The following is a 13136-nucleotide window of genomic DNA, read 5'->3' on the forward strand; positions in this document are numbered from 1 at the left end:
CACGGAATATCGTGGTAGAATAGAACACGCCGCAATTTCTTTCCCTGCTGTGTAAATCCGTGACAGAATCTCGCTTGTGGGCACTGAGCTATTGGGTTCAATAGAACCTAATAGCAGCGGATTTCCGCCGCGTGAAACACGGCAAAAATCCGTCCATGAGCATTAGAAGGCCCCCTTTCCACGGGAGCAGGGGGGAGAACTGACAGGTCTCCTTTGTGAGTCTATCTGATAGATATGCTCACTGCGGAGAATTGCGGCAAATCGCAGCATGCCGCGATGTGAATCCCGCAAGCGGTGAAGCACTATGATTGTCCGCTGGTGGACAGTGGGCTGCACTTTCCGTAGTTAGGTCTATGGAAAGCGGTCACTAACAGGAAAGCCATATGTACCCAAAAATGATACAAATATAACCTAAAGCTCGTGACGCCAAAAACAAGCCCTCACAGACCTCCGTCCATGGAAAAATAACAAGCGTACGCCACTTTCCATGCAACGCTTCAAAACTAAGTATCATTTTAAAAACAAAAGGGGTTTTTGCCTGCAGAAGAGGAAAAAATATACCAAAATTAAAATGTTTTTGTATCGTTGTAATCGTTCTGACCCCCTGAAATAATGTATTGTCAATAACGCTGTATGATTGACGCTTTAAATAAAACGTGGCAGGATTAATGCGTTTTCTACCCCCCCCCCCCCCCCAAAAAAAAATAAAATAAATAAGTTTTACAATACATAATACTCACCAAAAAAAAAAGGGAACCAATAAAAAATACAATTCACAGCGGCAAAAGCAAGTCCTTATACGGGCGAGACTACGGCAATAAAAGAATATATATATATGGCTCTACGAAAGTGGGAAATCAAATCCACAAAACATTGTGGCGCTCTTGAGCCCAAAATGGGCCATGTCCTTTGGGGTTAAAGGCCACCAGCACCGCAATACTGCAAAGAAACACCTCAGCCACCCACACAAATCCCCTAGTCATGCGCTCACCCTTGCTACCCTGCCCACCCCGTACTGTTCTCTACCAAAATGCCCCCCCTGCCCCATTCAAATGCGCCCTATGGAACTCCCAATCTGCGTGTAACAAACTCCCAACTATCCATGACCTTTTCACCAGTAAACGCTTGAACTTGCTCGCCCTCTCGGAAACCTGGATACAGCAGTCCGATTCTACCTCCCCCGCTGCATTGTCCTATGATGGCCTGCAGTTCTCACACACCCCCAGATCGGATGACAGATGCGGCGGAGGAGTAGGCATCATCCTCTCCCCAAACTGTACCTTCCAGGTCATTCCCTCAGCTCCCTCGCTTACCTTCCACTCCTTCGAAGTCCACACACTGCGACTCTTCTGCCCACTGCCTCTGCGTGTCGCAGTTATTTACCGCCCCCCAGGTCCTACCCGCCTGTTCCTAGACCACTTTGCTGTCTGGCTCCCCCACTTCCTATCCTGTGAAATCCCAACCCTCATCCTTGGTGATTTCAACATCCCTACTAATGACTCTAGCTCCTCATCTGCCTCCCAGCTTTTAACACTTACCTCCTCCCTTGGCTTATCACTAATCTCTGACTCCCCCACTCATAGAGATGGTAACGCTCTCGATTTAGTTTTCCTCTGTCTCTGCTCTGCTTCTCACTTTACTAACTCCCTACTTCCACTCTCAGATCACAACATTCTCTCTTTCTGCAGCAGGCACCCTAGCATCTCTTCTGACCCTCCTATCTATCGCACCTCTAGGAACCTCCAGTCTGTCCGCACTAAACAGTTTGCCGAAAAAACTATTCAGTCCTCTCTATCGCCTATCTCTCGCCTCCCCTGCCCTAACCTGGCAGCCGAATACTACCACACCACCCTCAGCCGTGCTCTGGATGAAGCGGCATCGCCTGTGACGCGAGCCTTCAAATGCAGACCATGGCAACCCTGGCTCACGTCCCAAACGTGCTTCATCCAGCAGTGCTCTAGGTGCACCGAGCGGCTGTGGAGAAAGTCAAAGCTGCCGGCAGACTTCCTCCACTTCAAATTCATGCTTAAAACTTATAACCTAGCCCTTCACCATGCCAAACAAGTTTATTTCACCTCCCTTGTCTCCTCACTATCCCACAACCCGAAGCAACTCTTTGAGACCTTTCACTCCCTCCTCAGCCCCAAAGAACAGGCCCCTGCGACAGACCTGACTGCTGGAGAACTAGCTGCCTATTTCGACAACATTCGAAAAGAAATCTCTGAAAGCTGCATGGTTAGCCCCGATCCCAGTTTCATCAGCACTGCACCCAGCACCTACTCACTATCTACGTTAGAACCAACAACAGAGGAAGAAGTCTCCAGGCTCTTTTCCGCTACCCACCCCACCACCTGCGCTAGCGACCCTCTCCCCTCTCACCTCCTCCGGTCCCTTTCCCCAGCTCTCATTACTCACCTCACTACAATCTGCAACCTCTCCCTAACCTCTGGCACTTTTCCCTCCTCATTCAAACACTCCATTATATCCCCTCTGCTTAAAAAACCAACCCTGGACCCAACTGATGCTGCCAACTACCGACCCGTCTCAAACATCCCCTTCATCTCCAAATTACTGGAACGCCTGGTCTACTCCCGCCTTACTCGCTTTCTCTCTGACAACTCGCTCCTCGACCCCTTCCAGTCTGGTTTCCGCTCTCTACACTCGACCGAAACTGCCCTTACAAAAGTAACAAATGACCTGACTGCAAAGTCGAGAGGTGATTACTCCCTACTAATCCTCCTTGACCTGTCTGCTGCATTTGACACTGTCTACCATAATCTCCTTCTCACTATGCTCCACTCTATTGGTCTAAAGGATACTGCTCTCTCCTGGTTCTCTTCCTACCTCTCTGACCGCTCTTTCAGTGTTTCCTTTGCTGGTTCTATCTCTGCTCCACTTCCTCTCGCTGTTGGGGTACCCCAGGGCTCGGTCCTTGGTCCCCTTCTCTTCTCTATCTATACTGCCCCAATTGGACAAACCATCCACAAATTTGGCTTCCAATACCATCTCTATGCTGATGAACCCAACTATACACCTCCTCTAGTGAGATCTCTGGACCATTCCTCCAAAATATCACCGACTGTCTGTCTGCTGTCTCTAACACTATGTCCTCCCTTTTTCTAAAACTAAACCTCTCTAAAACTGACCTCCTTGTCTTTCCACCTTCTAACCGACCTCCCCTCAACATCTCCATTCCAGTGTCTGGCACCATCATAACCCCCAGACGGCATGCCCGATGCCTTGGTGTCACACTGGACTCAGACCTTTCCTTTACCCCCCATATCCAATCTCTGGCCCAAACATGCCACATGCACCTCAGAAATATTGCTAAAATACGTCTGTTCCTAACCACGGACACGCTAAAGACGCTCGTGGTTGCCCTCATCCACTCCCGGCTTGACTACTGCAACTCGCTACTCAATGGCCTCCCCCGCACTACACTCGCTCCACTCCAATCCATACTAAATGCAGCAGCTAGACTCATTTTTCTATCCAGTCGTTATTCAGACGCCTCTGCATTATGCCAGTCACTGCATCGGCTGCCCATCCACTGCAGAACTAAATTTAAACTCGTCTACCTCACTCACAAAGCTCTGCATGGCGCTGCGCCACCATACATCGCCTCCCTACTGTCAGTACACCACCCAGCCCGCTCACTGCGATCGGCTAACACACTCAGACTAAACACCCCTGTAATACGAACCTCACATGCTCGCCTACAGGACTTCACCAGAGCAGCACCCATCCTCTGGAACGCACTACCCCAGGGCATCCGGACAATTCCTGATGCACGAAATTTCAGACGTGCCTTAAAAACACACCTCTTCAGGGAAGCATACCAAATCTCCTGACCTAGTCCCTTGCCCTCCCTATGGTGCCCCACCCTATTTGCCTTCTAATAAATGATCTGTACATGAAATTTCCTATTGCCTATGTTCCCGAACCCCTGCACCTCCTGAACCACCCCCAACCCATTTGCGTCTAACCCAATGTACCTCACATTGTAATTGTTGCAATTGTTGTATTGTTTTGCATTTATCCATGCCTGAAAGCGCTGCGGAATAAGTTGGCGCTATACAAATAAAGATTATTATTATTTATTATTATTAATCCCGCCCAATTTGGTTCATTTCGGTATGCAGCCCATTAATCTGACCCCATTTCCGTACCTGGTGCTATATGGCAATGCATAATGCCCTCTACAGTTTGTTCATTTCATCGAAGGACGTGGTACATTCGTATTTCTTGAGTGCCATCATCCCTGCTTTAACAACAGTCCAAAAATTCAGCACCCAACTACACATTTTCCGTAATTTTGGCGAGCTAATGGCACAGAATTACGTAGAAGCGAACGCCCTCTCATTACGCCCTTATCAATTTGAACAATGGGGCTCCAAACTGCCATGGGTGGTCCTTTATTTAGGGACTTATCAATTGAATTAACCAGTGAGAACAATAGGTCACCAACCTTCCTAATAGAAGTGTTATCAGTTGATGGGCGGAGCGGTCCTTGCTGGCTTGGATTATTGGAAGACCATGCTGCATCAGACATTTACTACTGGTAGAATCATGGCTTCGCATCCCAATATGTACGAATTTTGCCTTGTAACTTCCAGTGAAGAAGCTGCTACGAATTTTGCCAAGCAAGCTGGTCTACTGCCCTCTGCGGCGAATTGTTCAAAGTGATAAGAGCTTAATGAGAGGTTGACGAAGATACAACAGAGCGCGTTCGCTTCTAGGTAATTATGTGCCATTAGCTCGCCAAAATTACGGGAAATCTATAGTTGGGCGCTGGATTTTCGGACTGCTGTTGAAGTGGGGATGATGGTACTCAAGAAATATGAATGTTCGTGTCCTTCGATAAAATGAACAAACTGTAGAGGGCATTATGCAACGCCACATAGCACCGGGTACAGAAATTTGGTCACATTAATGGGCTGCATAACTATACAAAAAACTCTGTACGTTTGGTATGTTTTTTCATCTTCTGCAGGCCAAAACCCCTTTTGTTTTTAAAATGATACTTATTTTTGAAGCGTCGCATGGAAAGTGGCGTACGCTTGTTATTTTTCCATGGACGGAGCTCTGTGAGGGCTTGTTTTTGGCATCATGAGCTGTAGGTTATATTTGTATCATTTTGGGTACATAAGGCTTCTTGCTTGCTGTTATTGTGCTGTTTAGGAGGTAAAATTATTACATTAAGCACTTTGCCTCTTCTTTTTTTCTCTTTTTTTATACGCCGGATTATTAGTCTGCTAAAACTCTTGTACCGGTCGTTACGGGCGCGGCGATACCACATGTTTGGGGTTGTGCTGAAATGGTTAATGTGTTACATAAAAATAGTGCCCACGGGTGATATGTCACTGCGTTATCCACGAAGATAATCCGGCCGCGGGTAACGCAGTAGTGACCTCTTCTTTTGCTTGTGTAGAGCTGGTTGACCACTAGACGCCTCTACGACGCAGAGAAGAGATTTCACCGCGTTACCAGAGTCTGAAGGGGACGCATTATTGGGGTGTGAGAAGCTGAGGCCAGTAGATGCATGAGGGCACTCAAGATGAGTGGGCTCGAGACACCCTTGACAGACCACCAGTAGAGAGGATTGTCTGTTTGTCCGACAAGCACAAGCAGTGCTAACTGTTTCGTTGTTTACCATGCAGAGACAGGTGGTACTATCGTTAAACCCTTGTAATATCTGGTCTCACGGCGCCCATTACGTGTACCGCCTTTGACACCCACCCACTATTGCCTCCATTTAGAGTAATGTCATGAGCAACAAAACTGGACCCGTATCACTTCTTGTATCCAAGCTAGAGGTGGTACAACATGGTACTAGAGCCTCCATGCCCGCCTGTATCACTTCTTGTATCCAAGCTAGAGGCTGTACAACATGGTACTAGAGCCTCCATGGCCACCCTTATCACATCTTATATCCAAGCTAGAGGCGGCCCAACACCAACATTGTACTAGACTAGAGCCTTCATGTCTACCTGTATCACATTTTGTATCCAAGCTAGAGGCGGTACAACAGGGTACAAGAATCTCCATGCCCCCATATCACATCTTGCATCCCAGCTAGTGGCGGTACAACAGGGTACTAGAGCCTCCATGCCCGCCTGTATCACATCTTGCATCCCAGCTAGTGGCGGTACAACAGGGTACTAGAGCCTCCATGCCTGCCCATATCACAACTTGTATCCAAGCTAGAGGCAGCCCAGCAGGGTACTAGAGCCTCTATGCCCACCTGTATCACATCTTGTATCTAAGCTAGAGGTGGTACAACAGGGTAGTAGAGCCTCCATGCCCGCCTGTATCACTTCTTGTATCCAAGCTAGAGGCGGTACAACAGGGTACTAGAGCCTTCATGCCCGCCCGTATCATTTCTTGTATCCAAGCTAGAGGCAGTACAACAGGGTACTAGAGCCTCCATGCCTGCCCGTATGACACTTTGTATCCAAGCTAGAGGCGGTACAACAGGGAACTAGAGCTTTGATGCCTGGGTACTAGAGACTGTATATGTATTACTGTTGTGATTATTGCATATATACCGTGTCTATTACTATAATATATTTTGAGACTGATCTTTTTTTGCTAAGTGTACAACATATTCAACATACTATAAATGACATTATTATGGGGACATTGACAAAAGTGGTAAATAATGTTTATGGCAGGTAATATGCTGGTTTTGATAAATCAGGAATGTTTATGTTACTGTTTCTTGAAAAGTCATGCAACACTTTTCCCCGTCAGCAGTGACCTTCTGATCCCTTCTGACATGATATTTTTGAAAATTAATTGTTCGTTTAAGATAAAACATTTACCTCAAATAACCCAGTCAGCGCTATGAGACGTGCAAACATCCAGCTGCAACCACTAGCGTAACTATAGGGGATGCGGTTGCACCCGGGCCCAGGAGCCTTAAGCGGCCCATAAGGCCTCTCTTCTCCATATAGGGAGCTTAGTACTATGAATAAAGCATTATATTTGGGAGCCTTGTTACAGGTTTTACATTGGGGCCCAGAAGCTTCAAGTTACGCCTCGGTGTTAAGGAGTTAAGAGAAGTTGGGTGGCCCAAGATAAGCTTTTGTACCCAAGCCCATGAGCCTTTAGCTACGCCCCTGACTGCAACCATATTCTTTTATCTCGTCATTGCAATTTATTAGACTGGCATAAAAATATGTTACTTCCATTTTTGTGTACAAGTGTAATACATCACATAATATAACACATAATACAATGTATAGTGTAACAATGGTAAACATGTATATTATTTATAGACTTCGATGTCTTCTGTCACTCGGTCCGGATGGCAAGGAGCGCTGAGTACTTATATGCAGAAACACTAAAACAAAGAGGAAGCTATAATTACATCCATGTAACAGTGGAGATATTTTACAACATTACATCAGTATGAAGAAGGAGCATTCCATCTCATACAGCTCTAAACAGGAAACTGGTTCACAATGAAACATAGCTTTCCCTTACTGGACCGCATCAGAAAAGGGGTGAAAACAAAAACGGAAGGCGTTGCTATAGCGCCTTTTTACTTATCAACCTTAGGGCTTGTTCACATTACCGTTAGTGATTTTTGTTCCTCTGTTCTGTTTTTGGACCAGAGAAACACAAATCCAACTGAATTAAAGGTTTCCATTTTTTTCACCATTGATTTCAATAGGTTTAAAAAAAAACAAAAAAAAACAAAATGTGTGGCGCTGTCTAAGGAAAAGATATAAACCGTTTCCTCTAATCTTGAATATTACTTTTATATCATCACCAAAGGTAATATGTCATATAGTATATCAGGGGGCATATCAGACCAATTCTTCTGAAGATAAGAGTGTTTCATCCATACATTACGTACCTGATAGGAATGAGGCTGAGAACTGCTATTATCCCGGATAGAATAAAGCAGGTTCCATTGAATGTTTCCAGAGTCGCTTGGTAAATCTTATTGAATACAACTGATGTCAGCACTCCTGAAATGGCTAATGATAGCTGGAGAGCAACAAATACCTTGCCTGAAATGAAGAACACGAATAAAAATGCAGTATTTACCTATCATAAAGACTGAAAAAAGGAAAGTAAATCAATTTTTGGTATAATACACACTAATGAGCGATTATTAGAATAATTGGGTCGAGAGAGATTGGACCACTTTTTCAAAAATAATCAGGAATGAAGATGACTCAATCCCGATTCCCATTAAAGTCAATGAAAATAAAAATAATCCGGCCTCTAGAGGTGGTGGTTGTTCAATGAATGTGGCTCAGCGGTTAGCACTGCTGCCTTACGGTCAGGGGCGTAACTATAGAGGATGCAGGGGATGCAGTAGCACCCGGGCCCAGGAGCCTTAGGGGGCCCATAAGGCCTCTCTTCTCCATATAGGGAGTCCAGTACTATGAGTAAAGCATTATAGTTGGGGGCCCTGTTACAAGTTTTGCAGTGGGGCCCGGGAGCTTCAAGATACACCTCTGCTTACGGTGCTAGAGTTATAGGTTCAAATCTGTCCAAAAACAACATCTGTATGAAATTTTTATGTTCTATTTGTGTTTATTCTCCTTCTTCTTCTTTCCTATAGAAGAAAGGACAAGTGTGGTGGCTCAGTGACTGCAGGCCTTGCAGTGCTAGAGTTCTAGGTTCAAATCTGACCAAGAGAACAATCTATATGGAGTTTTTCAAAGTCCATGCAGATGTTGTCCTTGATGAAATTTCGGCCACAACACTGCAAGGCAACAGTGCTAACCACTCAGCCACATTCATTGAAGAGGCATCACCACCACTACCACCATGGTTCAGCATGCAAGTTCTTTAACACTATTTGCCCTTTAAAGGAGATGTCCCGCGCCGAAACGGGTTTTTTTTTTTTTAAACCCCCCCCCCGTTCGGCGCGAGACAACCCCGATGCAGGGGTTAAAAAAACCACCCGCACAGCGCTTACCTGAATCCCGGCGGTCCGGCGTCTTCATACTCACCTGCTGAAGATGGCCGCCGGGATCCTCTGTCTTCGTGGACCGCAGCTCTTCTGTGCGGTCCACTGCCGATTCCAGCCTCCTGATTGGCTGGAATCGGCACGTGACGGGGCGGAGCTACACGGAGCCGCTCTCTGGCACGAGCGGCTCCATAGAAGACTGCTGAAGACCCGGACTGCGCAAGCGCGGCTAATTTGGCCATCGGAGGCCAAAAATTAGTCGGCACCATGGAGACGAGGACGCTAGCAACGGAGCAGGTAAGTAAAAAACTTTTTATAACTTCTGTATGGCTCATAATTAATGCACAATGTATATTACAAAGTTCATTATTATGGCCATACAGAAGTGTATAGACCCACTTGCTGCCTCGGGACAACCCCTTTAACACTAAAATAAATTCAAATTACATGCCTCTGAGCCCAAAGACAACATAACCCCCCCCCCCCCCCAAATCCCAAAATAAATACAGTCCCCAGACTAGACCCCAAAATAAACATAAACCCCAGCACAGCCGACATGATCTCCTCTTCTGTAGTATTTTGTAGCTCCTCTCCTTGTGACTGAGTAGTCATATCTGTGCAGGTCCTTCTGTAGTTCATGCACATACTTGTGACTTATGATTCATTGCATACAGACTTTTCGCTGCAGTTCATGAGAAAAAGCAGCAATATGCACCAAATTCTTGAAGGGATTTACATGTGAAGGAGCGCAGGAATGGAGGCTGAATAGATGCACCCTGCATTCCTGGTAGAGTGTTGCCTGAAGCAAGATGATCATGCCACCTCATGGATGGTGAGGTCCTAGAGCAGGGTACTACTTATGTATTATACAGGGTGACCATAATTAGAGAATCCATATGTCTGCAAAGACCTCTACTGGGATAATCAAATGAAACTTGGTAATTATGTTATCCAGAACATGTGGAAGTGTTACAAAAGTAGTTACAAGTCTCACCACCAGAAGCAGGATTTTCAGCACTGTTGACTGGGCCATGTCTAACGGTCTTGAAGCAGTACCTGCACTGCTTGTCACTTCCACATTCTCCATAGACCTCTCAACAACAGCTACAGCAATATCTTTTGTTTGTGGTTTGATTTTTATCTTATACGGATCATTTCCACATATCTTGGATAGTATTATTACCATGTTTTGTTTAATTACACCCAGTAGATATCTCTCTAGACATCTCTGAATAGGGATACTTTAATTATGATCATTCTCTACTTTGTAAAATGGGTTCATTGGTTTGAACAAGCCCTTTCCGTACACCTGTCACATATGTGCATGGGAAAACCATAAAGCACTGCATGGGCATAATTAGACAGGACTAAAACTAACTAAACAGAACAAAGACAGACAAAACCAGACAGACACGGACAGGACAACTATAAACCTGTGAATACTTTCCTTAAATGAACAGGGACATTGGTGGGCTCCTGCATGAAAGCAGGGCGATCGTTCTGATAAGGACGGCCCCACATATCTTAGCTACTGGATGTAGTCTATCCCTGGTTGACAATAAAGGATAACCAGACACAAAGACAAGTCAGACAGGGAACACTGCCACACCGCACACACAAAACGAGACATGGATTCAGGTGTCCACACACCTACAAGCAAAAGGGAATCAGGCATCCACAAGGCCCTAAGCGCCACCTACCAATGGGTGAAAAAGGAAAGAACAGGACAAGACTTAGGCATCCACCCACCACCTACGGACGGGTAGGACAAACAAACATGGACCAGGAGTCTGGCTACCAGTTGGACAGGTGAATAAGAGATACAAACAACCGAACTAGCGAGTAAGTGAATAGACAAACTAACAGACAGATTGATGGACAAACAAACTGATGAAACGCAGCATAGCATACACGAACCAAAATGACAGACAAACTATATCCAGACAAACAGAGCTCAGAATGAATAAATGAAGAGACAGACAGGAACCCGGACAGACTGAGCTCTGGCGGAGCAGCATGCATACCACAGCAAATATAGGCAAATGACCAACGGCTCATTAAGCTCACTAAACGATTTATCGGCCTGTTTAAAGGGCCCTAAGGTTTAAATTTGTCTTGTTTTGTGCATTTAAGTTACATTTTTTTTGTTTTCTAGAAGCCTTATTAGGTTTCCACTTACCATAAGATGAACCTCTTATGTTTTTGGATAAGACAGACCTTATAATTGGCATTGGTACCAGAGCAAACATCATTACTCCACGAGCTGCAAAACAATAAAAAAAAGAGGTTACAGTTCATCCAATCCCTCCATATGATAATTAAAGTGCCCCAAAGGAGGGTTAACTGCTACTACATTATTACTTACCTATAAAATATAAGAACGCCCAGCGTACAAATGCCATGATGAATATTCCAGCAGAGAAGGATACTACGCCAATACAGATCAGAGTGACATCCCCAAACCACCTGGATAAAATGAAGACCGCTAAAAAGCTGGTGATAAATACCGTAAAGCCAGCAGCATTAGCATAACCAATGTATTCCGGGCTGAAGTTAAGTGGTTTGTTCAGCAAAAATAAAGAAAGTACATCCACACATCCGTCAACAGCAATATTATACAATATCGCACTAGCGAAAAGAAGAGTAATAAAGCCTCGTAATGGTGTCCCAGACGTAGAGCTCGCTGGTGTGTCTTCACCTCTTTCACCCAAAAGTTTTGAACTTTCAGTAGGTTCTGCAGAAGATGCATGTCTGTGATCTTGAAGTACTGAGTCTCCATGCTGAGGCACTTTTAATAGAAAAATAGTATAGACTATACAGAAGACATACAGCAACAGGCTGAGTATTACTAGGATTGTACCTTGGTGACTTGTAATTTTCACTCTCACAAAAATATGTCCAGAAGACAAACTACCAAGAAAACCAGCTATTCCATACACCAACTCAAGGCGGATAAACTTCAAAGATCGGGCTTGTTCAGAAGAACCTTCAGAAGCCAAGGCCATAACACCAGCCCAGTAGGTGGTGAACCATCCCGTTAGACCATTCAAAGCAGCAGATCCAAACATCACTTCAATAGGCCAGTCCAAAAGGATGACTGGCAACAAAAGACTCCGTGATAGCAAGTACCCAAATAGCGGCACACATATAGTGACCTTCCTTCTCTGCCGGTCACCAATTTTAGCCAAAATATAGGCAGAGAGCAAAGGCGCTAATCCCAAAATGAAGTTGTGGATGATGTAGAAGTTTGATATGGACTTCTGTAATATGTCGCTATCGGAGGTATTTAGAGATGCAATCGATCGGTTATAGTAATTCTTTACCACAAAGAGCAGAGCTGTGTCATAGAAGGAGCTGGCCACCTGAGCTGCAGCAACCACTGGTTCAATCCAGGTCCTCACCTGCGTCATTGTCGAACGGTCTTGGAGAAAATGAGCAAGAATTGTCTTTGAATTAAGTGATTTCCTGGATGATTAGTGTGGGAAATGTCCAAAAATCCAAATCTTGAATCGGTGCCAAGGTGCATTTATCAGCCTCGTAGGATACATTGTAGTGTTACATGTTCTAAACTCAGTCACCGAGCAAAAACAGCTGATTTTTTTCAGGTTACTGGAATATCGAAAGCACCTGTCTGAGCAGAACAGTGCGAAGCCAGCAGCAGGCACTTCCTCATATCTGAACTACTGTGCTGTAGGCGGAACCAAGCTTTGTTTGCTTTACAATACAGGAATGGCAAAAAGAGGAACTGAGGAAGCTGTTCTACAATATAGCAGTATAAGACTAACGTTACACAGTATTTTATGATTACGCCTACATTTGTTTTGTTCACATAATTTTTTTTGTTTGCTGTCTTCTGGAGTTTGTTTTCTATAGAGAAGCCTAAAGAGATGAAAAAATACACAAATACAAAAAAATGCAAAAAGTCGGAGAAAAATGTAGCAAAAAAAACCAAACATTTCTGAAACTACCCTAATATTGGATTCACATGACTGTATGTGTATTTACGAGTGCATTTGCGTTGCGTTTTTGCAGGATGAGCATTGTGTATTTGCGTGTGGAAGTGCGGTTTTTGTGTACGCAATAAAAACACGCAACAATGATCTTAGCCAATGAAAAAGCCAATTAGGCAAATGTGAAGGAAAAGAGACTAGAGATGAGCGAACGTACTCGGATAAGCACTACTCGTCCGAGTAATGTGCCTTAT

The 13136-nt window shown here is 44.8% G+C and overlaps 2 protein-coding genes across 2 annotated transcripts in view; both read right to left on the reverse strand.

The window, feature by feature from the left end:
- Window positions 1-1327, reverse strand: part of LOC136628496 (solute carrier family 46 member 2-like) — a 37989-nt gene extending 36662 nt beyond the window's left edge. Inside the window, exon 1 of the mRNA XM_066604450.1 lies at window positions 1314-1327. The gene's annotated coding sequence lies outside the window, so the exon portion shown is untranslated. The remainder of the gene's footprint in view (window positions 1-1313) is intronic.
- A 5647-nt stretch (window positions 1328-6974) lies between these two features.
- Window positions 6975-12825, reverse strand: SLC46A2 (solute carrier family 46 member 2). The gene is made up of 4 exons (XM_066602029.1): window positions 11298-12825; window positions 11112-11195; window positions 7865-8021; window positions 6975-7345 (listed from the first exon to the last, which is right to left on the reverse strand). The coding sequence occupies exons 1-4, from the start codon at window positions 12340-12342 to the stop codon at window positions 7297-7299; spliced, it is 1335 nt and encodes a 444-aa protein (XP_066458126.1). The 5' UTR covers window positions 12343-12825; the 3' UTR covers window positions 6975-7296.
- Between the last annotated feature and the right edge of the window lie 311 nt (window positions 12826-13136).

This window comes from Eleutherodactylus coqui, chromosome 5 (genome assembly GCF_035609145.1).
Source record: "Eleutherodactylus coqui strain aEleCoq1 chromosome 5, aEleCoq1.hap1, whole genome shotgun sequence".
In the NCBI taxonomy this organism is placed as follows: domain Eukaryota; kingdom Metazoa; phylum Chordata; class Amphibia; order Anura; family Eleutherodactylidae; genus Eleutherodactylus; species Eleutherodactylus coqui.

Excerpts from the sequence above, each read along its gene's own strand:
- SLC46A2 (XM_066602029.1), bottom strand. The coding sequence starts at position 12,342 with ATGACGCAGGTGAGGACCTGGATTGAACCAGTGGTTGCTGCAGCTCAG. Across the intron at positions 11,196-11,297 it reads GGCGTTCTTATATTTTATAG|CTCGTGGAGTAATGATGTTT; the intron begins GTAAGTAATAAT and ends ATTGTTTTGCAG. Across the intron at positions 7,346-7,864 it reads CTCAGCCTCATTCCTATCAG|TGTTTCTGCATATAAGTACT; the intron begins GTACGTAATGTA and ends TCTTTGTTTTAG.